At 43.6% G+C, this 25,773-nt stretch overlaps 1 protein-coding gene across 1 annotated transcript in view; it reads right to left on the bottom strand.

Annotated features, from left to right (window-relative positions):
- Positions 1-25,773, bottom strand: part of LOC132834137 (NT-3 growth factor receptor-like) — a 771,032-nt gene that overhangs the window by 87,778 nt on the left and 657,481 nt on the right. The window contains exon 13 of the mRNA XM_060852772.1: positions 1,436-1,566. Coding sequence (XP_060708755.1) covers positions 1,436-1,566 — 131 coding nt within the window. The remainder of the gene's footprint in view (positions 1-1,435; positions 1,567-25,773) is intronic.

Here is a 25,773-nt window from a genome sequence, read left to right as displayed (position 1 = left end):
TGATGCAATGTGTACTGGGTGCACTGCATGGAATGATGTTAGTGGCAGATTCAATACTATTTTTCAAAATTGCACCAGATATTTGTTTGAAAAGGAATCAATTGTAGGGCCAAAAAAAAATCACAGGAGTGGGTTTAATTGCATAGCTTCTCCAAGGAGCAAGCAAAAGCAGTACAGACAAAATGGCCACCTTCTTTATTGGGTGGTGCTCTAAACAGGTTTTGGCGAAGTTCTCAAAATGCAATGGTATAATTTAAACAGCCTTACACAAAGGAATTTCAGGACATGCTTGCTTAAAGTGAAAGGTAGGAGGTTATAAATGCCATGAATAAACTTCTCCCAATGTCAGTCCACATGTTATAGAGTCACAGAGGTATACAGCATGGAAACAGGCCCTTTGGCTGAACTTGTGCATGCCACTCAGTTTTCACAATTAATCTAGTCCCATTTACCTGCGTTTGGTCCATATCCCTCCAGACCTATCCCATCCATGTACCATTCCAAATTGTTAAATGACAAAATTGTACTCCCCTCCACCAGTACTTCTGGCAGCTCACTCCAGACACTCACTTTGTGTGAAAGAATTGCCCTCTGGACCCTTTTGTATCTTTCCCTTCTCACTTTAAACCTGTGCCTTCTAGTTTTAGACTTCAGCTACCGTGGGGAAAGCCTTTGGCTATCTATATTTCTCATGAATTTGTAAATGACTAAATGTCCTCCCCTTGGTCTCTTACTCTCCAGGGAAAGAGTCCTAGCCGATCATGCCTCTCCTTATAATTCAAACTTTCAGTCCAAGTAGCATCCTTGTAAATTTTTATGCACTTTTTATAGCTTAGTAATATCTTTTCTATAGTAGGGCAACCAGGATAGCATGCAGTACTCCAAATGTGGCCTTACCATAACAAGACATCCCAACTCCTATCCTCAATGCAAGCATGACAAAAGCCGAGTCCTTCAAAGTGGTAGGTGCATCTTTCAAAAAGTCACACCAAGGAGCTAGCAGAGGATCCCATCTTATCGGATGAATAGACAGTGCGTTCAATGGACACTAGTGCTATGTGAGGTGACACAGACCGTGCTAGTATTGGGTCCTTCTGGGTGAATCTCTCTGACTTCAAGCGGCTGAGGTAAGTTATCCAACTCTGGTGAAACAAGGCGAGACCAGGACCTACAGCCAAAGCTGTTTGCAGTCCATAGACCGTCAACCTCCCATCACTGCAGAGTTCGAATTGCCCCAGACTCTGGCCCCCCCATTCTGCTCTGGAGATTTGACTAGAGTTCGATATTAGATCTTAGCTTAAGTCATCAAGCTAACCAGTTCATATTCAGCACTAAGTACAATGAGGATTAAAAGCTATTCTGCAACAAACAATGACAGGATTTTACAATGAGCAGGAGAATTCAATGTCATCTTCAGCACAGACGATGCACTCACCTTAACTGCCACCAGCATCTTGTCCTTGGTTGGGCTCAAATTGTAACATTCGGCCAAGAAAACTTTCCCGAAAGCTCCTTCACCCAGCTCTCGTTTCAAAACGATGTCCCTCCTCTTGATGTGCTGGACGTCTGTGAGAGCAAAATGACCAAATCAGTGAATGTGTGAGATTCAGCCAACACATCAGGTTAGATACAGATTCAGATGGGCCCCATTCAGCACCTGTAGGCCTTATACAGTATGAAATGAATCCTGGCAAAAGCTTCTTATAAATGAAGTTGAAAAGAATAAGGGTTGGGAGTGGTGTGGAAGTGGGAGGGTTGGGGGATGGTGTGGAAGTGAGGAGTTGGGTGGGGGGGGTGTGGTGGGTGTACGCTGCTGCCAATTACTAGGGAAACTGTCTCATCCAGCAACTAGTTACCCCAGGGCAAACCTGCCTGGTTAAGCAGATCAACCCACCAATAAAATAAATCCGAATTCTGAGGAAGGTCTTTGTCTCTGAAGTGTAACTCTATTCCTCTCTACATAATAGACCTGCTGAGCACTTCCAGCATTATTTGCCTGAGTTTGGGAGACTGTGATTTCTCCCCCTGATCCCTACCGTCTGTTAGAAAGGTTCCTTTTCCTGATCACTGTCTGATCTCTGACAGAAAGTGTGTGGTTATCAAACAAGAAGCAGAATTGGACTTGGCTGTGATGGGCTCACTAACAAAGATTAGGCACTCAGGCTGGCAGGCAGATGGCACATGTATGAATCAGTGAAGGGGCAAGATTAAATCTGCAACGTATCATCATGTTATAATAGTGAGAAAGGCAAATGGAACAAACCAGAGGCATTCCTTCTACTCTCGATGAACTCAAACATAGGATTGGCAGTGTGTGTCAGCCCCTGAGAGGCAGGTCACCAATGATACTATCATAGAAAGCTTAAAGAATTGGGAACTGTAAGTCGTGGAAAGTCGGAATTAAGGGCAGGATATATTAGAAATACACAAGAGCCATCTGTGAAGAGAAAAGTGAGGATACCTAGTTGCAAGAAAGACTACACTCCAAATGCAATCCTTGCAGATTGAGTTACAGTAGAATATTACTTTTTAAATCCTCAAATGTACTTGTGCTAAGTTTGGCCTTTGGAAGAAATACATTTGCCACATCTTTCCTGGGACCAAATGGAGCGAGTTGCTAAATTTAATCTCAGGTTTGTATTAGCTGAATATCAAGATCTGTCATTTGATTTGATTTATTGTTGTCATATGTATATAAGTACAGTGAAAAGTTTTGTGTTGTGTGCAGTAAAGGTAGATCCTAACAAACAAAGACATACAGATCATAGGGTGCTTGGACAGAGTGAGGCATACAAGATGATGACTGCACAGTAGATGCATAAAAGCAAGGTCAACATTAGATTTGAAATTAGACAGGTCCACTCAGTGGTCTAATAACAACAGGGAAGAAGCTGTTCTTGAATTTGTTGATATGTGTGTTCAACCTTCTGTACCTTCTCCCTGACAGACGAAGTTGGAAGAGAGTATCAATCCACTAAACCTGACAGCAAGGGATAATGCTGCTATTTTATGGACAGATTCCATGCTGTGTATGTGTATGGGAAGGGGAAACATACCCCAAAAGAGACAACAGAAGCAATTGCAGTGCTGGAAATATTAAATAAGTTGGGCGATAACAGAAAAACCAACAGAAACAACGGAGACTCAACTCTCTTTGGTTTGACAAATGTATGATGCTGGAGTTCAACAAACTGAAAGGTTCCTGCCAATTCTGGTGTGACAATCTGCAAGAATGTTAATGCTACATGAAACACAGATACAAAGCGCCGTGACCTCCCGGGCTGTAAAATGCTTTGTTAAATATAAAGTAATAAACACAGCAGAGCCTCTCAGAGCAGTCACGTGGATGCAAGGTTCCAGACAACATATGTGTGTAAGGACAACAACTCCATAGAGACTCAATCACGCAGACAGTCTGCTAGCAAGCACACCTTGTGAAAGCTGGGAAGCTACATGGGCAGCCAGAGAGTTAAGCGGGGATTGACCTGACACAAGTGCAAGGATATGAAGAGCAATGGGCTGGGAATCCTGAGACGGTCTCTGCTATTGTCAAGCCATACTTTACATGCACAGCCACTTGATCATTGGCAATGGATCTGTATCCGACAGCCAGGGAGAAACAGCCGCTCTGATCTTGATTACTGGTTCCTGCTTGGATTAGCTCTTTCAATTCCACACTAATACAAAAGGACTTTTCCCACACCAGCTCAGAGTTATTTAACTGATGACGTCCAACTGAATCAATTTTCTTTTCTCTGCAGTTTAGCTCCATACCAAAGATGTCTCCTTCCTGCCAATATTGTAAAACCTGCTGATTTCTCACACAGTACAGTCAGTTTGGAGTGCTATAACGTGACAATTATGCTCCTCTGTGACCTCACGATATAGTAAATCAGTCTATGGAAAGCCACTATCGACAATCCTGCTTAGAAGATCGCTAATAGAAAATATTCCCTTTCAGCAGAAAGTTTGCATTATCCAAACAACATCCACAATTTGTCAATTGTGTTATAGCCAATTTGCGCTGACAAAACATATGTTATAGCAGGATGACCTGTATACACAAAGAGTAGGAGTCTGCGGAGTGGAGATTGGGAGTGGGGGCATGAGATGGAAGGAGTGATGGGGCCCCTTATCTCAGATTAGGGACCTACTGTCTCATTTATAGACTATAATCTACAGTGTGTTGTTGAAGATGATAAGCTGAATCTTCCCAGTTCTGCAGAATTGAGAACTCGTATGTTTGGATGAAGCTGCTTTATGTTCACATCGCAGAGCGATGCAGTTCAAAATTTAAACATTTTACTTACAGAACTTATATTTTTTGTGCTGCGTCTACAAAGAACTCACATCTTTTGGAGGCCTCTGAGTGTGCAGTTAGTCATTTGACTTTCTGGCTCCAGCCACAGACATAAGCAATCCAGCACCATTACAGAGATCGGTGAACAAAGACAACAAATATTGATGAATTACCATTAAACAGGACAGGATCACAAGGACAATTACAGATTCTCATGTCGGGGTGACTCCCCAGTATGTACCCACTTCTGAACACTCTTCACAGATTAAGTATTTCAGGAAAGGAGTTACGGTGTAAGTTAGGAAAGAATAAATGACAGGAGAGTAGGTTCTAAGATCAATGGGAATCAGGCAAGAAAGGAAATTAAGAAATAGATGATGCACCTAGGGTTGCAAACGGGGAAAAGCCATGAAAAGGTGACAAAACACAATTGGCCAAATGGTCTCCTTCTGTGCTGCAACATTCCCGTGATTATTGAAATGGAGCAGGTATGACAGCCTGAAATGTCTCTTGTCTTCCACCCAATCACAGACCTTCCTTCTGTCCTTGTCTCACTCTGCTGTCCCTCAAAACCTGCTGAGCACTTCGAGCATTTTCTGTTTTTATTTTGGGGTTCCAGCATCTGCAATTTGCTACTATTGGATTTGAGTCACTTTAGGCTGAAATAGTGGGTAACGTAGGTAAATGCTGCTGGGATCTTCCTGATGCCAGATGCCCCCCCACCACCACCACCTCCCCACTCACCCAGCCTGAAGCTGTGGGAGACAGAAGCTGTACAGGGGATATCCTTCTCCCTGATCTGGTCTGACATTCATCCTCCCTTCTCTTGTACAGCTTGAAAATTCGTTCAGGGACACCACCATCTTCAGGCGCTCTCACGGTCACCCGCCTTTCTGTGCAGCATCTCCTTCTTCCAGTGGGAATCCCAGTCATGGCTATGGGCCTTCCTGTTGTTTTCTATCCTTAATTGGTAGAGGGATTGTGTTTCGAAGCCATGAGGTCATGCTGCAGCTGTACAAAGCTGGCCGCACTTGGAGCATTGCCCACAGTTCTGGTGACCGCATTATCGGAAGGATGTGGAAGCTTTGGAAGGGTTCAGAGGAGATTTACTAGGATGTTACCTGGTATGGAGGGAAGGTTTTATAAGGAAAGCCTGAGGGATGTAAAGCTGTTTTTTTGTTATAGAAAAGAAGGTTGAGAGGTGACTTAATTGAGATACATAAGATAATCAGAGATTTGATAGGGTGGACAGTGGGAGCCTTTTTCCTCAGATGGGATGGTGAGCACAACTTGACATAGCTTTAAATTGAGGGAAGATAGATACAGAACAAATGTCGGAGGTAGTGTCTTTACTCAGAGAGTGGTAGAGGCATGGAATGCCCTGCCGGCAACTGTAGTAGAGTCACCAACTTTAAGGGCATTTAAACAGTCATTGGATGGGCATAAGAATGATAATGGAATATTACAGGTTAGGTGGGCTTCAGTTTGGTTTCACAGGTTGGTGCAATGTCGAGGGTCAAAGGGCTTGCACTGGGCCGTAATGTTCTTTGTCCTATGTTCTATGTTAATTGGACAGGTCCCTTGGAAACATCTTCCTAATTGGTTACTTCCAGGAAAATAAGGATGTTCGGTGTGAAAGGGTTAATGCTGAGATACGCATTAAGCACTTTCCGATATAATCATGGAATTGGGTCAGGGGGAGGCAACTTTGGATGCAGAAGGAATAACTTCAAGATGTTCCACATAAGGATAAATCTGACAGTTTTTCGGTTAGTACCAGTTGCGTTGAGATTTTTGAAGAGTAGTTTTGTCATGAGGCCTTGCAAGATTCTTTTGTTGTAGTTTATCAAACCTGCCTCATTAACTACCTATCCTGGCCCACTCTCTTTCCTCTCATCTGATTCTAGCCCCATCCCTGGTGTACTCTTTAACAGATTGCTGTTCACACAGACAAGTGTCAGCAATCTGGTGTTGCCTCTCACCGGCAGTGTCTGGGGACAAAGCCATAAAACCAGGCCGATCACAGCACAGGGCCCTCGTGGCTGATTTGCTATCACCCACACTGTCACCTCAGTCACTGTGTAATCACTGGGCCACGCAGATTATCTGTCCTTAGCTACATCCTGTCTAAGCACCCTCTCTAAATCACCACAAAAGAGCCGGAGTTTGTCATTGTCCAGCATCACACCCACAATCAGAAAATTCCAACATGGGCTTTTATTTACAGCCAGACACAAAGCAGACAGAAGCAGACACAAAGCATCATGGTCAGTGATGATCTAACACTCCATGATGGTCTACTACAGCCAGCTCTCATGAGTGGAAATGGAGACCAGTCAGCTCCTGTCTGGCTCGTAATGTGCATGCAGCTGAGCTCTCTCATGAAGAAGGAGAGCTTCTTCTTCCCCAGTGTCCTCCTCCTTCTCTGAAGACTAATCTTATTTCCCTACCACCCCCCCCCCCCCCCCCCCACCTGCCTTGCCAACCCATCCTCAGCATTCAGCACCTTGCCTTATTACTTGTTGCAGGTTACAGTGCACCAGGATGATGTGGCACATTTAATGTGGATTATACTGAAGCCTCCCCTCTCCCCACTGCAGATTGGCTCAAGGTGAGGAACCATACTTTCGGTAGCCCCACTGTCCCTACCCCACGGAGATCTTAAGATTTTCATCTACAGAGTTAAAAAAAGGCTGCTCTAGCAGCACCAGCAGCAGTGAGAGCTGAATATTCAAGAGCCCTGTAGAAGCAAACCTTGAGGTAAGATTCAACAAAAGGCAGAATCTACAATCAACAATAGAAAAAGTTTCAGACCCGGTAAGAGATGTGCAGCAGTGAGTGTGAGTTAGAAACTCCATGCAGATGGAATACATGGTGACGTTGGACTGTTGGAGTGATTCTTATCAAGGTTCAGCCAAAGTGATTAGACACTGGAGACTTGTTAGGTAAAGTTAAAAGCTCTTAAGGAGCAATAAAAGGGTACAGTTTACTGGCTGAGAATGCTAGAAGTAAGTACTTGCAGCTCAGATTAAGCATAGCTATGGGTGTGAACCATGAGTATAAGGAATGCCACAACGACAGAAGTAAAAAGTGAGAACAGGGCAAATTAGAAGCTTAAGAAGACAACTTCTGATAGAATTGCAACATTCAGAGACTATTGAGGCCACAGAGAAAGCAAGACCTTCATTAATTCGACCATGGTAAAGGGCAGGAAGCATCTATTCAAACTATAGGCAACATAACCAAACCAAGGAAATATTGTGAACCAAAGGGATAATGCTGTAGACAATCACAAAGCATTTTGTTGTAGGTGCCTCCAATCCTCTCCTCAGACCTATTCATGCCCAATGACAATGCAATTCTAGACTATGTAGACAGAACTCCCAGATCCAGCAAAAGGCCTCCTGGTCTCAGACTGGGCGAAGGTACTTAAATCAACCTGTTTAGAGATTTTATAACACACATCTGGAGCTGTTGGGTCTTGAACCCAGATGTCATCATTGACCCTATCAGTAACAAGCAATGGAAAGTACTGGCCTGTGATTGAGGAACAGGTCCTCTTCATTTTCTTTCATTCTACTTATGGGAATGACCTTTCCCTGCTTGGTTGCTCCAGTGAGTGGATTGTCTCAGGTGGTTTAGAGGCCGGAATTGCCTGCCATCCTCATGGAAGTCTGGCTTCAGACTGCAGATGCGAGTAGGAAAGACGCTGGTGATGACAACTCAGATGGTGCTTACACCAAGATGAGCTGTGGTGGAGATTCATGCAGCAACAATAGCGACCACTTACAAAGCCACTTCTAGATTGCCAACATGGAATGGAGGCCAATGTCTGAGTTTTGGCCCAATTGGATGTCTTTGTGTTCAATTTTGGGTATTAGTCATAATAAGAATGTTTCGGGGGAGACGCGGCATGTGGTCAGAAGACAAACAAAATGTGAAGAGAAGATTGACAGAGTGGGCGGTGTCCCAGGATGTTGAGAGTTCTTCCACTGTATTACAATAGTACCTTGTTACCCAATTACTCTCTTATTCCCCTCCTTCTACAACTTACACAAGACCTGAACACCCATGTGACCAGTGTTAGGTCAGAGATGCGAGTACAAAGCTATTTTCCTAATCCCACCATTCAACGGGTCAGAACATAAGTTTAATTGTTTGATCCAGTTCCCAGTAGGGACAATTAAAAATGTGCTTTGGAATGGGCTCAGAATGCAAAGATTTGTCTCCCGGGATTTCTTTAATGAACACAAAATGACCAATATTTGGAAAGAAAGCCATTCAATCAAGATACAGACCTGATTACCACAAACAATTCTGAATATGGAATTGAATTTCTATCTCTCCAGATCATCTAAATCTCTTTTACCTCTTCAGGAAACGGTAAAAAAAAGTCTCTGTTGATCCTTCATTAAAAAAAACCTTTGTGGCTAATGGTGATTATTTTTGCAGTTAAAAGGATAAGGTACACAATGTTACAAAGCTTTTTGATCTGTATAGGCAAGTCACTAATCACATATAGTTGTCTCTAGGGTCTTTGCAGACATATCTTACTGAGGAAGGATAATGTTGAGATGTTCTTTCAGTTATTCTTCGTGAAGAGCAGTTGGGTTCCAAACTGATTTCACAGCAAAACGTGGTTCAGAAACAGGAGAACCGAATGGGAAGTTGCTTCCTCTTCAGCTGGCTGCGTTCCAACTAATTCCAAAACAAAAATCAAATACTCTCCATGCCTACACTATCCAAACAAGCCTTGATCTTTAACGAAGCACCTCAGGAATAGAGAATTCGACGTTTCGAGCATAAGCCCTTCATCAGGAATAAGAGAGAGAGCCAAGCAGGCTGAGATAAAAGGTAGGGAGGAGGGACTAGGGGGAGGGGCGATGGAGGTGGGATAGGTGGAAGGAGGTCAAGGTGAGGGTGATAGGCCGGAGTGGGGTGGGGGCGGAGAGGTCAGGAAGAGGATTGCAGGTTAGGAGGGCGGTGCTGAGTTGAGGGAACCGACTGAGACAAGGTGGGGGGAGGGGAAATGAGGAAGCTGGAGAAATCTGAATTCATACCTTGTGGTTGGAGGGTTCCCAGGTGGAAGATGAGGCGCTCCTCCTCCAGCCGTCGTGTAGTTGTGTTCTGCCGGTGGAGGAGTCCAAGGACCTGCATGTCCTCGGTGGAGTGGGAGGGGGAGTTAAAGTGTTGAGCCACGGGGTGATTGGGTTGGTTGGTTCGGGCGGCCCAGAGGTGTTCTCTGAAGCGTTCCGCAAGTAAGCGGCCTGTCTCACCAATATAGAGGAGGCCACATCGGGTGCAGCGGATGCAATAGATGATGTGTGTGGAGGTACAGGTGAACTTGTGGCGGATATGGAAGGATCCCTTGGGGCCTTAGCCAATCCCAATCCACTCCCTCCGCTCCAATCCCAACCTCACCATCAAACCCGCAGACAAGGGAGGCGCGGTGGTAGTTTGGCGCACTGACCTGTACACCGCTGAAGCCAAACGCCAGCTCGCGGACGCCTCCTCTTATCGCCCCCTTGACCACGACCCCACCTCCCACCACCAAACCATCATCTCCCAGACCATCCATAACCTCATCACCTCAGGGGATCTCCCATCCACCGCCTCCAACCTCATAGTCCCACAACCCCGCACCGCCCGTTTCTACCTCCTGCCCAAAATCCACAAACCTGCCTGCCCCGGCCGACCCATTGTCTCAGCCTGCTCCTGCCTCACCGAACTCATCTCCCAATACCTCGACACGGTCCTGTCCCCTTTAGTCCAAGAACTCCCCACCTACGTTCGGGACACCACCCACGCCCTCCACCTCCTCCAGGATTTTCGCTTCCCCGGTCCCCAACGCCTTATTTTCACTATGGACATCCAGTCCCTGTACACCTCCATCCCCCATCACGAAGGACTCAAAGCCCTCCGCTTCTTCCTTTCCCGCCGCACCAACCAGTACCCTTCCACTGACACCCTCCTTCGACTGACTGAACTGGTCCTCACCCTGAATAACTTCTCTTTTCAATCCTCCCACTTCCTCCAAACTAAAGGAGTTGCCATGGGCACCCGCATGGGCCCCAGCTATGCCTGCCTCTTCGTAGGATATGTGGAACAGTCCATCTTCCGCAACTACACTGGCACCACCCCCCACCTTTTCCTCCGCTACATCGATGGCTGTATCGGCGCTGCCTCGTGCTCCCACGAGGAGGTTGAACAGTTCATCAACTTTACTAACACCTTCCATCCCGACCTGAAATTCACCTGGACTGTCTCAGACTCCTCCCTCCCCTTCCTAGACCTTTCCATTTCTATCTCGGGCGACCGACTCAACACAGACATCTATTATAAACCGACTGACTCCCACAGCTACCTGGACTACACCTCCTCCCACCCTGCCCCCTGTAAAAACGCCATCCCATATTCCCAATTCCTTCGTCTCCGCCGCATCTGCTCCCAGGAGGACCAATTCCAACACCGCACAGCCCAGATGGCCTCCTTCTTCAAGGACCGCAGATTCCCCCCAGACGTGATCGACGATGCCCTCCACCGCATCTCCTCCACTTCCCGCTCCTCCGCCCTTGAGCCCCGCTCCTCCAACCGCCACCAAGACAGAACCCCACTGGTTCTCACCTACCACCCCACCAACCTGCGCATACAACGTATTATCCGCTGCCATTTCCGCCACCTCCAAACGGACCCCACCACCAAGGATATATTTCCCTCCCCTTCCCTATCAGCGTTCCGCAAGGACCACTCCCTTCGTGACTCCCTTGTCAGATCCACACCCCCCACCAATCCAACCTCCACCCCCGGCACCTTCCCCTGCAACCGCAGGAAATGTAAAACTTGCGCCCACACCTCCACACTCACTTCCCTCCAAGGCCCCAAGGGATCCTTCCATATCCGCCACAAGTTCACCTGTACCTCCACACACATCATCTATTGCATCCGCTGCACCTGATGTGGCCTCCTCTATATTGGTGAGACAGGCCGCTTACTTGCGGAACGCTTCAGAGAACACCTCTGGGCCGCCCAAACCAACCAACCCAATCACCCCGTGGCTCAACACTTTAACTCCCCCTCCCACTCCACCGAGGACATGCAGGTCCTTGGACTCCTCCACCGGCAGAACACAACTACACGACGGCTGGAGGAGGAGCGCCTCATCTTCCACCTGGGAACCCTCCAACCACAAGGTATGAATTCAGATTTCTCCAGCTTCCTCATTTCCCCTCCCCCCACCTTGTCTCAGTCGGTTCCCTCAACTCAGCACCGCCCTCCTAACCTGCAATCCTCTTCCTGACCTCTCCGCCCCCACCCCACTCCGGCCTATCACCCTCACCTTGACCTCCTTCCACCTATCCCACCTCCATCGCCCCTCCCCCTAGTCCCTCCTCCCTACCTTTTATCTCAGCCTGCTTGGCTCTCTCTCTTATTCCTGATGAAGGGCTTATGCTCGAAACGTCGAATTCTCTATTCCTGAGATGCTGCCTAACCTGCTGTGCTTTGACCAGCAACACATTTGCAGCTGTGATCTCCAGCATCTGCAGACCTCATTTTTTACTTTAACGAAGCAAGCAATCATCACAAGTAACCTGATTTCCAAGAAATTATGTAAAGTAAGGATGTCAATGCCCACATGCAGTTCAGCAACTTTTTTTTTCCAAAAAGGTTCAGATCCACATAGAACTTGTAATAGACCAGTTTATCACAACTCTTTCAAAACACATCGCTTCAAAGCAATATTAAGTATCAATTGATTTCATAACAGCAGAATGGTAATGAAATGATTTCTCAGCCAGCACATGGCCTGGATAAAACACAGAAGTTAGGGCCTTGCATTGCTTCGTTTCAAAAAGCACCTATTTGCTTTGGGACGACTGAGCATGTGGAAGGTGCTTCACGAATACAGTTAATTTATTTCTAACTTGAAGACAAGAAGCAGAGCAAGTTGTGTAAGATGATGGTCAGTCGTGAATTAACTCCACTGAGGCCGGTATCCTGTCACCAAGTCACCCTTTATTTACTGTGGAGAGTCTTTGACACTGATCCAGCTCCCTCAGAGCCGGCTCTCAGAATGAACAGAACCTTTGACGCTCCTGTTTATTTATTTATTTATTTATTTTAAGCCCCACACTGTCGCCGAACTGTGGTAGTGCTTAATCCCCACACTGTCGTCGAACTGCGGTAGTGCTTATTTTTTTTCCCCAGCACCCATGTTGCATGTGTGCAGGTGTGAGACACAGTGAAGGACACAAGGTGCATGAATATTTATTCAGTTTCCACCACCAGGAAGAAAGGAAACACCTGAGTGGCCAGTGATGAGCAATGCCTTTCACATCGAAGGGTGACGCTCCTGTTTATATCTGTCAGCCAGGGATCCCTTATTGGACCGGGTTAACAGCCCCAGTCGGGGAACACACATTCTTTGAGTTCCACCTGGCTGACCTCATTGCAATCATTATAGGTAGGACATGAAAAGAATGAATCTATTTCGAGGTCCTGACCTCTGAACTCAACTTTGTTGTAAATGGCTAAATGCAATAGTAGGAGACTTGCTAAAATTAAGGGCATTTAAATAGTCATTGGATTGGCATATGAATGACAAGGGATTGGTGTAGGTTAGATAGGCTTCAGATTGGTTTCACAGGTGGGTGCAAAACCGAGGGCTGAAGGGCCTGTACTGCACTGTAATGTTCTATGTTCGATGTTCTATGCTTTTTGACTAACAAAAGCGATATGGATTTTTTTGTTAGAGGTATGTAGAAAGGACAATAGTTCTTATGTGTATATCAATTTTATGCAGCATGTTTTATCCACTCCATTGTTCTGGCTTCAGGTTCTTTCTACAGCTTGGTTACTTTTCACTCTGAGTTCAGGCTTAAATAATCAGATAAATTGAGCATCAATAGCAAACAGACTTACATAATTAACCCCATTACCGTTACTGCCCTGACTTGAGGTTCAGATGTTAGAATCCTTACAGTGTGAAAGCAGGCCATTCAGCCCGCACTGTCCCTTTAAAAAGCATCCCATCCAGACCTACCCTTTCCCTGTAACTCTGCATTTCTCATGGCCGACTCACCTGGCCTGAACAATTTAGCATGGCCAATCTACTTAAGCTGCAGATCTTTAAATTGTTAGAGGAAACCAGAGCATACCTACACAGACATGGGGAGAAAATGCAAACTCAACACAGAGAGTCACCCAAGGTGGAATTGAACCTAGGTCCCTGGTGCTGTGAGGCAGCAATGCTAACCACTGAGCCACAGTTGTCTGTGGGTGTGTTTCTGCACACTGTTATATCCTGGGAATTTACAACTTTCAACGTTTCAAAGACACTCACGTATGTCTGAAATGAAATGAGAAACTCAAACATATCTACTGCTGGAAACTTAAACAAATAGGAACAGAATTTACTTCACCCAATACCTACACGCCAATGTTGTGGATACCTCATGGGGTCTGTGCAAACTCAAAACTGGTTCTAGTAACAGAAAATTCATTACATGGTTGCTCTTCTTCCTTTTTTTTCATTTGTGATGCCGAAGAACATGAAATTGAGTGGAATAAATTCAGCGAGATTCAAGTAAACACACACACAAGCATCACAGGTAAGCATGCATTTTCATACACATAGCAATCGCACAAACACAATAACAATGACATTCTGAACAAATCAGACAACTGAACAGCTCAATAGGCCAGACAGAGCATGGAGCTTTAATATAGATCAATTTTGCAGGCAGTTTCCTGAGAGGAAAGTTTCACTAAGTTAAGGGATAAGACATTGGATGGGAGCTTGGTCAGAGGAATGTTAAGATCAATGGGAAGATCCAGATGGCACCATATTTGTGGAGTAGTTGGTTACAGAGAAGAGATTTAAAAATATACACTGAAGCCCACGCAATCAATTACACACACATATGCAGACACACATCACCTTTGCTCAGCACTGTGAAACACGTACAATGTCCACTCAGTCTCCATCACTCCCACTATTCACCTGACCACCATGCACACAACTACCCACTTATTCACATATTAACATCCTTTGCAGCCTCATGTCTTCCTAGGTCTGTAGCCTCCTCTAACTCTACAGCCCTTGGTTGTGTGTAAGGATATTCTCTCTCAGGTTTCATTAAAAAAAAATCCTTTCTGTTTCTCTATAGTGTGAAAGGAGATCAGTGATGAGGCATTGGCCTTGCAATGTACACTGAAGGATTCTCTCCTGTTATTAACCCAGAGGACAGTGAGAATGACAAGAGAATTAGCAAAATGAGGAAACTCTCCTGAGTTCAGCTAACATCAAAAGCAAATCAAAAGTCTTCCATCAGCACTTTAACAGTAATAGGATTGTCAGATGATTGCTGAGACCAATGAAAACCCAAAATGATGATCTATAGTTAAAGGCACAAAGCATTGCTGAAATGTAACAAAGCACTTTGCACCTCTGTTTGCCCAGCAAGAGAAAGTTTCCAATCTTATAAACAACAAAGTAGTTACAAGGATACCAAATGAAATAAGCTTTCAAAAAGAAATTACTTGAAGGAGAAAGATTTGTCGCAAATTGGAAAGAAGCCGGAAACTCATGGGTTTGTATTTCAAAAAAAGAACATGGACTTGATAGACTGAATCGCCCCCTTCAGTGCTATATAATAAATATTTGACTAAAATGTCAGATGTTCTGAATGGCTTAATATTTACGGTTTGCAGAGGGCTTTTCACTGACTGAGACATACACACACACACACACACACACACACAGACACAGACACACACACATGCACACACATACACAGACACACACATGCACACACATACACAGACACACACACACACATGCACATACATACACAGACATACACACAGACACACACACATGCACATACATAGACATACACAAATACAGACACACACACAGATATACACAGACACAGACACACAAACACATACACACACATACATACACACAGATGCACACATGCACGTGTACACACACACACACACACACACAAAATTGTGATGTTTAGGCGTTAGACAGTTGACAAAATGATCGCCTATGGAGACAATCTGAAAACGGGAATGCAAAAGTAGCCTGAATTGATGGAAATGGAAACCTTAGAAGGTCATAGAGTTAAGGAAGGCTGCAGACATAGGGGAGGCATGAGGCTGGGAAGAGAATTGATCTCACAGATGAGAATGTTTGAGTTATTGCAAGGTGGGGAGTCAGTATGGGACAACATGTACAAGGGCATTGCCTGAATGGTTCTTGATAGAAGTTAGATATGGGTAGCAGAGTTTTAGATGTCCTGAAGTTTAAGGAGACTGGTGAGGAGCATATGGAAATCTAACTCAGCAGAATTCTGCCATCAAACATACCTTTGTTCTGTGTTCAGCTCTGTTTTGACTCTCTCTGGTGAATGCGATAAGTAGCTAGATCAATACAGCTTTAGCATATTGGAACAGCACACCAGACATTAAATGTCATTCCTGAATCTTTTGGAAGTATTCAAACATTTTCCCCTTGTTGAACTGCAGCAGGTACTCCTATTAGCTGCTATTTCTAATACACTAGCATCTGCTCACACCACAGAATTCATTCTCTATAATGCTGATGTTCCCCACAATAGGAGTCTTCAGCACTGTCAGACAAATCAAGTAAAATGCCACATGTCACATAAACCTGTTGGATTAATTAAAACCTTTCAGCTGACACAGTGTGCTAGGAATGAAGAGTATGTGACAGCAATATTAATGACAAATAATTTAATTAAATAGAAAACAAAATGTTACCTTCCCCCGTATATCAAGGGATGATTGTAATGTCAAAAAAAGAGTTTGTTTCAGTTACACCCCCATCCACCTGCAGGCATCCGACGCCCACACATCATGTACATAATCTCCATAGTATGCTGTTGTGTGCAGTCTTTTGCTAACTGGCTTTTCAAATTTCAAACTCTGAATATCACCCTGAAGCTGATAAAAGCACAAATAAGTGGATGCTGGAGATCCGATCTGCAAACTGAAATTGCTGGAGAATCTCAGCAGACCTGGCAGTACCTTGGAAGAAAGATATGGAGTGAACATTTCAAGTCTGTGATCACTTCCCTTCAGAACCCAGAAGTTCCAAAGCAGAGTCATATTGGACTCAGTAAGCGCTAAGTGTTTCTCTCTCCATGGATTTCTCTAGAGCTTTTTGTCTTCATAGTTTCCCGCATTTGTTGTCTTCCTCGCATTTTACGAAAAAGGATGAACTTTCCAAGTCCATATAATAACAGGGGCAGTGGCCCCCTAATTTTATAAGATAAAACTCTTAGAGTTCTGAATGGCAATATATTCTCAGACAACCCTGATAGTCAGAGGGAAATTGAGAAACAAATTTGTCAGGAGATCTCAGTTATCTGTAAGAATAATAGGGAAGTTATGGAAGGGGATTTTAACTATCCAAACATAGACTGGGACTGCCATAGTTTACCTCCATAAGGGTTTAGCTGGAGATGAATTTATTAAGTGTGTACAAGAAAATTTTCTGATTCAGTATGTGGATGTACCTACAAGAGAAGGTGCAAAACTGGACCTACTCTTGGGAAATAAGGCAGGGCAGGTGACTGAGGTGTCAGTGGGGGAGCACTTTGGGGCCAGCGACCATAATTTTATTAGTTTTAAAATAATGATGGAAAAAGATAGACCAGATCTAAAAGTTGAAGTTCTAAATTAGAGGAAGGCCAATTTTGATGGTATTAGGCAAGAACTTACAAAAGCTGATTGGGGGCAGATGTTTGCAGGTAAAGGGATAGGTGGAAACTAGGAAACTAGGAAACTAGGAAATGAGATAACGAGAATCCAAAGAAAGTATATTCCTGTTGGGGTAAAAGAAAAGGTTGGTAGGTATAGGAATGCTGGGTGACTAAAGAAATTGGGGGCTTGGTTAAGAAAAAGAAGGAAGCATATGTCAGGTATAGACAGGATAGATCAAGTGAATCCTGAGAAGAATATAAAGGCAGTAGGAGTATACTTAAGAGGAAAATCAGGAGGGCAAAAAGGGGACATGAGATAGCTTTGGCGAATAGCACAAAGGGCTTATACATATACATTAAGGACAAAAGGCTAATGAGGGAGAGAATAGGGCTCTTCAAAGATCAGCAAGGCAGCCTTTGTATGGAGCTGCAGGAGATGAGGGAGATACTAAATGAGTACTTTGCATCAGTATTTACTGTGCAAAAGGCCACGGAAATTATAGACTGTAGGGAAATAAATGGTGACACCTTGCAAAGTGTCCATATTACAGAGGAGGAAGTGCTGGATGTCTTGAAATGCATAAAATTGGATAAATCCCCAGGACCTGATCAGTTGTACCCTCAAACTCTGCAGGAAGCTAGGGAAGTGATTGCTGGGCCTCTTACTGAGATATTTGTATCAACAATAATCACAGGTGAGGTGCCGGAAGACTGGAGGTTGGCTAACATGGTGCCACTGTTTAAGAAAGGTGGAAAGGACAAGCCAGGGAACTGTAGACTAATAAGCCTGACATCAGGGGTGGGCAAGTTGTTGGAGGGAATCCTGAGGCACAGGATGTACATGTATTTGGAAAGGCAAGGACTGATTCGGGATAGTCAACATGACTTTGTGTGTGGGAAATCATGTCTCACAAACTTGATTGAGTCTTTTGAGGAAGTAACAAAGAAGGTTGATGAGGGCGACTCATGGGAGACTGGTTAGCAAGGTTAGATCTCATGGAATGCAGGGAAAACTAGCCATTTGGACACAAAACTGGCTCAAAAGTAGAAGACCGAGGGTGGTGGTGGAGAGTTGTTTTTCAGACTGGAGGCCTGTGACCAGTGGAGTGCCACAGGATTGGTGCTGCATTCACTACTTTTCATAATTTACATAAATGATTTGGATGTGAGCATAAGAGGTACAGTTAGTAAGTTTGCAGGTGTCACCAAAATTGGAGATGTAGTGGACAGTGAAGAAGATTACCTCAGATTACAATGGGATCTTGACCAGATGGGCCAATGGGCTGAGAAGTGGCAGATGGAGTTTAATTTAGATAAATGAGAGGTGCTGCATTTTGGGAAAGCAGGACTTGCACACTTAATGGTAATGTCCTAGGGAGTGTCACTGAACAAATAGACTTTGGAGTGCTCCTTTATGCTGGAGTCGCAGGATAATAGGATAGGATAGGTTAGTGAAGAAGGCGTTTTGTATGCTTTCCTTTATTGGTCAGAATATTGAGTACAGGAGTTGGGAGGTCATGTTGTGGCTGTACTAGACATTGGTTAGGCCACTGTTGGAATATTGCGTGTAATTCTGGTCTCCTTTCTATTGGAAAGATGTTGTGAAATTTGAAAGGGTTCAGAAAAGATTTACAAGGATGTTGCCAGGGTTGGAGGATTTAAGCTGTAGGGAGAGGTTGAATAGGGTGGGGCTGTTTTCCCTGGAGCATCGAAGGCTGAGGGGTGATCTTATAGAGGTTTACAAAATCATGAGGGGCATGAATAGGATGAATAAGCAAAGTATTTTCCCTAAGGTTGGGAAGTCCAAAACTAAAGGGTTTAGGGTGAGAGGGGAAAGATATAAACAGGACCTAAGGGGCAATGTTTTCACGCAGAGGGTGGTACATGTATAGAATGAGCTGCCAAAAGAAGTGGTGGAAGCTAGGATAATTGCAACATTTAAAAAGCATCTGGATGGGTATATGAATAGGAAGGGTTTGGAGGGATATGGGCTGGGTGCTGGCAGGTGGGACTAGATTGGGTTGGGATATCTGGTCAGCATGGACAAATTGGAGCAAAAGGTCTGTTTCCAGGATGTACATCTCTATGACTCAATGATTCTAATTGCCCCATATTGAATATTTCAATTACACATTGGGAAATAGTAATGTCATGTGACTAATAATCCAGAAGCCTATGTGTTAAGGGTTTCAATCTCACCAGACCAGCTGATAAAATTTGAATTCAATTTATACATTTGGACTACAAAACTGATATCAGTAATGGTGATCATGACAACTATTATTCATTGTTGTAAAAACCCACCTGGTGCACTGATGCTCTCATCTGGTCTGACCCACACATAGTTGACACTTAACTGTCCTGGAAAATGATCTAGTGAGCCAGAAACTTAATGGCAATTAGTGATGGGCAACAATCCTAGTCTCGCTCATGATGCCAACACGGAAATAAATCGAAGAAATCACATGACTCTGTCAGGGCTACCAAACTCAAACAAAACCGAAGAACAACACTTTCATTCACTTGAACTTCAACTGTTCAAGAAGATGACCGACCAGCACTTTCTCAAAGACAACAAGGGATAGGCAGTAACTGCTATCCTTGGCAAGACAGCCACGTCAGAGAGTGTATAAAAACAGTTGTGAACTGGAACCAATGAATTGCTGGTGCTTCACTCTGAGCAGTAAACAAACTGCCCCCAAACGTTTGCTAGACGCTGATCAATAATCAATTGTCGTTGAGACAGCAGATAATGTTTAGAGGAAAAGAACATTCTCCTAATTTCTATTCTAAAGGCAGGACCCCTTAATTATATTTTATGTTCCCTGAGCGTGGTCTCTCCCACAAGACGAAACTTCCTTTCAGCACCTATCAACTCCCCTCAGGACCTTGCATTCTTCTATCAGGTGGCACAGTGGTTAGTACTGCTGCCTCATAGCACCAGGGACCTGGGTTCGATTCCAGCCTTGGGCAATTGTCTGTGTGGGGTTTGCATGTTCTCCCTGTGTCTATAAGAGTTCCCTCCCACAATCAAAAGATATGCAGGTTAGGTGAATTGGCTGTGGTAAATTGTCAATAGTGTTCAGGGGAGTGTAGGTTAGGTGCATTAGTCAGGGGTATATGTAGAGTAATGCGGAATGGGTTTGGGTGGGATACTCTTTGGAGGGTCGCTGTTGACTTGTTGGATCAAAGGGCGGTTTTCCACAGTGTAGGGATTCTATAATGTCAGACCATCTCTTATTCTTCTAAATGCCAATGGAATCAGGCTCAACCTGTCCAACCTTTCCTCATCAGATAATGCAGCCATACCAGCTTTCAATTGAATGAACCTTCTCTCAAGTGCTTCGAATGCATTTGCATTCTTTCTTAAATAAGGAGGCCAAAATAGTAATGCCGTACTCAAAACATGGCCTTTCATAATACACAACAGCATCCCATTTGCCTTCCTCATCACTTGTTATACCTGCACTCTAACTTTCCCCAAATCATGTACTCAAATTCCTCTGCACTTTTGAGATCTTCATCTGAACATATTTAAATAATATGCTGCTTTGCTATGTTTCCTTCAAGTTTATATTTTTCCACATTATACTTTATTTGCCCTTTCTTTTGCCAACTCAATTAACTTACTTACATCCCAGAATTGCTGTAGATCTTCAGCTTTCTCTGTGTTTGTTTCAGATTTCCATATCCACAGTATTTTGCTTTTATATCTAGATCCGTTTGCAGACTCTTTATGTCCTCTTCACAACTGGATTTCCTGCATATCTTTGTGTCATCAGTAAATTTAGCTACTGTACATTTCATTCCTAAAGGGCTTTTCTGTCACAGTAGTCATATCCCTAGCTCTGGGCCAAGGTGTCTGACTTCAAGTCCCACTTACACTAGAGGGGATGTCAATACGTGTGTAAACTGAGTATTAAAAAAATTGATTCCTTCATTCAAGGCATTTGTACAGATTTTAATAATTGAGATTCCAATATTGATCCCTGTGGCACATAATTTGTCACACCCTGCCAAACTGAAAACAACCCATTTATGTCAACCCTCTGCTTTCTATTAGCCAATCACTCATCTATCCATTCTTAAATGCCATTCCTGATACTATGAACTCTTATTTTGCTTTGTAACCTATGATGCCACACCTTGTCAAATGCTTTATCAAAATATATATTGCACATCTAAGTGACCCTTTCTCTATGCTGCTTGTTACCTCCTCAAAGAACTGTAATAAACTAATTAAACTTGATCTCCCTTTCATGAAACCATGTTGTGTCTGCTCAACTGCAATAACATTTCCTAAGATATAATCTCCTTCAGAATAGTTTGCAGCAATTTCCCATGTTGCTTCCTTCCTTCTATCCCCCTCCTCTCTTGAATAGAGGAACCACATTCACTATTTTCCAGTCTGGTAGGACCTTTCCAGAAGCTAGGAAACTTTGTAAAATGAAAGCTAACATGGGAACAGCTTGGATCAGTTGCAGAAAGTTATGGCTGTGGCTTCAAATTTCACTCCAGAGATCTACAGGCAAAATACAGGCAGCATTTCATTCCAACACCTGTGGGACTGCTGTATTATTGAAGGGTGTGTCATTTCGAATTGGCATGAAACCAAGATTCTCTCTACTCTTCCAGATCAATCAATTAACTAATTATTCAAAGCATAAGGTGGGAGTTCTTCTGGTATTCTGGCCAACAGGCATCCTTCAGTCAAAATCACCAGGAATATATTAATTGGTTATTTATCCTGTTAAGACCATTAGATAATTAGGCCATTCAGCCCCATCAGGTTAGCTCTGCCATTTTATCAAAATGTAATTCAAAGTAGATAGGAAGAATACAGCAAGCCAGACAGCATCAGGATGTAGAGAAATCAATGTTTCAGCTGTTACCTTTCTTCAGGGTGGGCTGATATGTTTTTCAACCCCATTCTCCTACCTTCTCCCTGTAACCTATGATCAGAGTAGGGCAGAGAGAGAAAACAGACTAATGTACAGCACCCACTGCAGTATGGTAAGTTTAAGAAGTTGTCTTTGAATGTGCATTGAATAGGTGAGTAGATGAATGCAAGTACTTTCTTAAACATCCCAAACCTCACTGGTATGCTCAGTCTTCACAAATCATTGCTAATTGAACAATTGATTTGAGCATTCTGATTATTACAATGCAGTAATGCAGGTTTCTCTGGTTGGGCTAACATTTGTCCACCCCTAATTACCCTGAAGAAAGTGATGCTGAATTGCCTTCCTGAACCACCACTATCCATTGCAAGGCAGATCCACCCTCAGAAAGTGACTTCCAGGATGTTGACCCAGTGATACTGAAGGAATGGTGATATATTCCAAGTCAGCTGGTGAGTGACTGGAAGGGGTGGCCCAGTTCATGGTGTCCAGGTAAAGGTAGGCTAGGTGGATTAGTCATGGGAAATGTGGGGTTATAGGACTGGGATAGACCTGGGGGAGATGCTCCCCCCAAGATCAGTGTAGACTCAATAGGCCAAATGGCCTCTCTCTGCACCACTGTGATTCTATGATTCAACCACCTGTTTCTGACACAAAAACAAAGTATTAACAATTTACCTCAGTATGTAGGAAAGAGAAACACCTTCCACAAATATGGCAAACACATACAGCAATGATAACTGCTCAGGAGTAAACAGAATTTCTGACTAAAAACACTTAGTGCCAAATCTATTCTGAAACATGGACCTCAGCACCACAGGCATCGTCAGTAACAGGTGTAAAAATAGATGGGCTGGAAATCCAAATCAAAAACTGAGTTCTGGAACAATTCAGCAGGTCTGGCAGCATCTGTAGAGAGAAAAACAGAGTTGATGCTTTGAGTCCAGTGACTGTTCATCAGAACGTAAGCAAAGCCTGTGGTGCAATGGTCCATGTTTTGGAATAGATTTGGTGCTGTTTTTAGTCAGAAAATCTGTTTACTTTTGAGCAGTTATGTTTACCTGATGTGTTTGTGATAGGTGTTTCTCATTCCTAAAAGAGTCAGAGTCAGAATCTACAGCACGGAAACAGACCCTTCAGTCTAACGTGCCTATGCTGACCAGGTATGCTAAATTAATCTAGTCCCATTTGCCAGCACTTGGCCTGTATCCCTCTAAACCCTTCCTACTTATATACCCATCCAGATGCCTTTTAAATGTTGTAATTGTACCAGCCTCCTCCACTTCCCCTAGCAGCTCATTCCATGCACGCACCACCCTCTGTGTGAAAAAGTTTCCCCTTTTGGTCCCTTTTTATATCTTTCTCCCTCTCCCCTTAATGCATGCTATCTAGTTTTTGGACTCTCCTACCTTGGGGAAAAGACCTTGTCTATTTACTCTATCTGTACTCATGATTTTATAAACCTCCATAAGGTCACCCCTCAGCCTCCAACACCCCAAGGAAAACGGCCCCAGCTTATTCAGCCTCTTCCATTGCATAAGCCCTCCAACCTTGGCAACATGCTTGTAAATTCTTTCAAGTTTTACAACATCTTTCTTATAGCTGGGAGACCACAATTTGGTGCAGTATTCCAAAATGAGGTACTGTTATTTATGTCTGTTGTGCCTCCATAAAGAAAGACTGGCATTTATAATGCTCCCTTCATCACTTCGGGCCTGGTACCTCCCAATCAATGAAGGACTTTGAAATTGTAAGCAATGTATTTCTTGTTTGAGAGATGGAAAATGGTAAATATCTAGCCCGTACTCATTGCCGATTTCATTCATAGATGACAGCCTTGTGCTTGAGAACCTGGAAGAAGTATCCCATTGCCCATTTAATTTTCTGACTCTGATTTCACACAAAATATGCCCAAGATTGTAATTCAATTGAGCAGAGATGAGGTAAGGGAGTTGACTGAGTTCCCAAAAGCTGACAGCCAATAGAAAAGTAAGTTTTAGTTATCCTTGCTGTGATTATCAAACATCAGTAGCAGTTAATGTTTCTGAGTTTAATTCTCTGCCATGTAACATTTTGGATATGACTAAGTGCTACATGGATAATAATTGGAACCTCTCTCCTTATTGAGGCCCACACATTGGTTGAGTGGTTAGTGTAGGTGTCCAGAAAGCTCTCCAGGGATGTACTTCATTTCTGCAATGCCAGAATTTATAACTCTGGCAATGATATTCTAAGGAGCATCTTACTGGTATGAAAGCAAAACCCAGACTTGGACTCCCTTTATTCCTATGCCAGCTCTACTGGCGCTGTCTGGAAGCTGAGATTCTCTGGAGAACTGAGTGACTAATCCCCCTTGTTGGAAATGGTTGTCACATAGAGATTTCAGCACCTCTTTTAAAGCTTCATTTAGCTGAGCATCATAAAGCCAGCTGTACCTCTCATGACCAAGCCAGCACCATTTCCTGAGTACCAGCTGGGCTGTACACCAGCTGTTGCTTTATTTTATCCATTTTCCCCTCAATTGTTAAATTCCCTCGCATCACTTAAGACTTATGACACACCCAAACTTTATTTTAATCCATCCAAATGGCATTTTAATAAAAATTTGCTCCATTCATCCAGTCACTCGGTCCTGATTTATTACAGTTATTGTATATTTGATTCACCCCTTGATTAGATTCCATGTATAACTTACTCATGTTATGTCACATAAACTACTTCAACCCAGCAATGAGATTCCAATCTGCATATTTCTTGAGGTACAAATATATAAACCACTTTATAATGCAGGACCCTGGAGAGAAAGTGTGGTATCGTTACAATATTTGAATGGTGCTGGGAGAGAGGGTGTCCATCTATTGTGGTCCATGTAACTTCAATGCAATAAATGTCTCTAGTTCTGAAAAGTTTATTTTGACATACTTTCTGCATTTGCTATCTCTTGTAGACCAAGTACAGGAAAGAAAACACCAGACAGAAGAGGCAAAACAATGATACGTGATGAGGGAAGGACTGATGTGGTCAATACCTTCCAAACATAATTTATATATTAATAACTGGTGATTTTGAGCTCCCCAAGCATTGACTTTAACCCTTCTCACCTGCACAATGGGTGCAGAAGGTGGGTTAAGGTGACAGGGAATATAATGTTCTTGTCCCTTCTATCATGCTAGCTCCTCAAGACAGGCACATAGGCCCAGCCCCTGGAGGAAAACCGTGATCTACTTCTGATTTCAAAAAAAAAGAGGATGGATTATATCACAGCACCATACTGCTACTTTAACTTAAGCTCAAAACAAAACTTGTTGGCAGGAAGTGGACATTCCTGAAGAGGCCAAGTTCACTCTTTTACATTTTCTGCAATTTCTTTAGAGGTTAGGTTCCTCTATTGGAGACCTCCCCCTCTCACTGCTAAATCTTAGTGCTGGGGCTTCTCTATTGGAGATAATGGCCTCTTTACTATTAGCTTTAATGCTGGTGTTCCTCTGTTGAGCTTGATTTTTGCCAGTTATGAAACCATTCCCTCTGGCTGTGGGTAAGGGACAGTATTGCAACTAGGATGAGATTTTAGTAGAGGTTCTTCCCTGTGATCTTGCAACCTATTTTTAATACAGTCCAAGTTAAACTAATTTGATTAGCTTCACCTTCTGTGTTCCCAATTTCTACTGAGTCCTGAGTTCAGCACCTGCTCCAGGTCTGTCATTTCAGTGTGGACCCAAGTAACTGAGCAGGCAATGTGTAATGTTACAGTGCTCCTATCTCTGTAAGGGAAGAGCAGATACATAGTGTGGTTCTGAGCACTCCCTATTCAATGTGTGTTCTTTCACCGAGGTTGGTG

This window comes from Hemiscyllium ocellatum, chromosome 39 (assembly GCF_020745735.1).
Source record: "Hemiscyllium ocellatum isolate sHemOce1 chromosome 39, sHemOce1.pat.X.cur, whole genome shotgun sequence".
Classification (NCBI taxonomy): Eukaryota; Metazoa; Chordata; class Chondrichthyes; order Orectolobiformes; family Hemiscylliidae; genus Hemiscyllium; species Hemiscyllium ocellatum.
The sequence above is the reverse complement of the archived record's forward strand: the minus strand, read 5'-3'. Positions and strand labels throughout refer to the sequence as shown.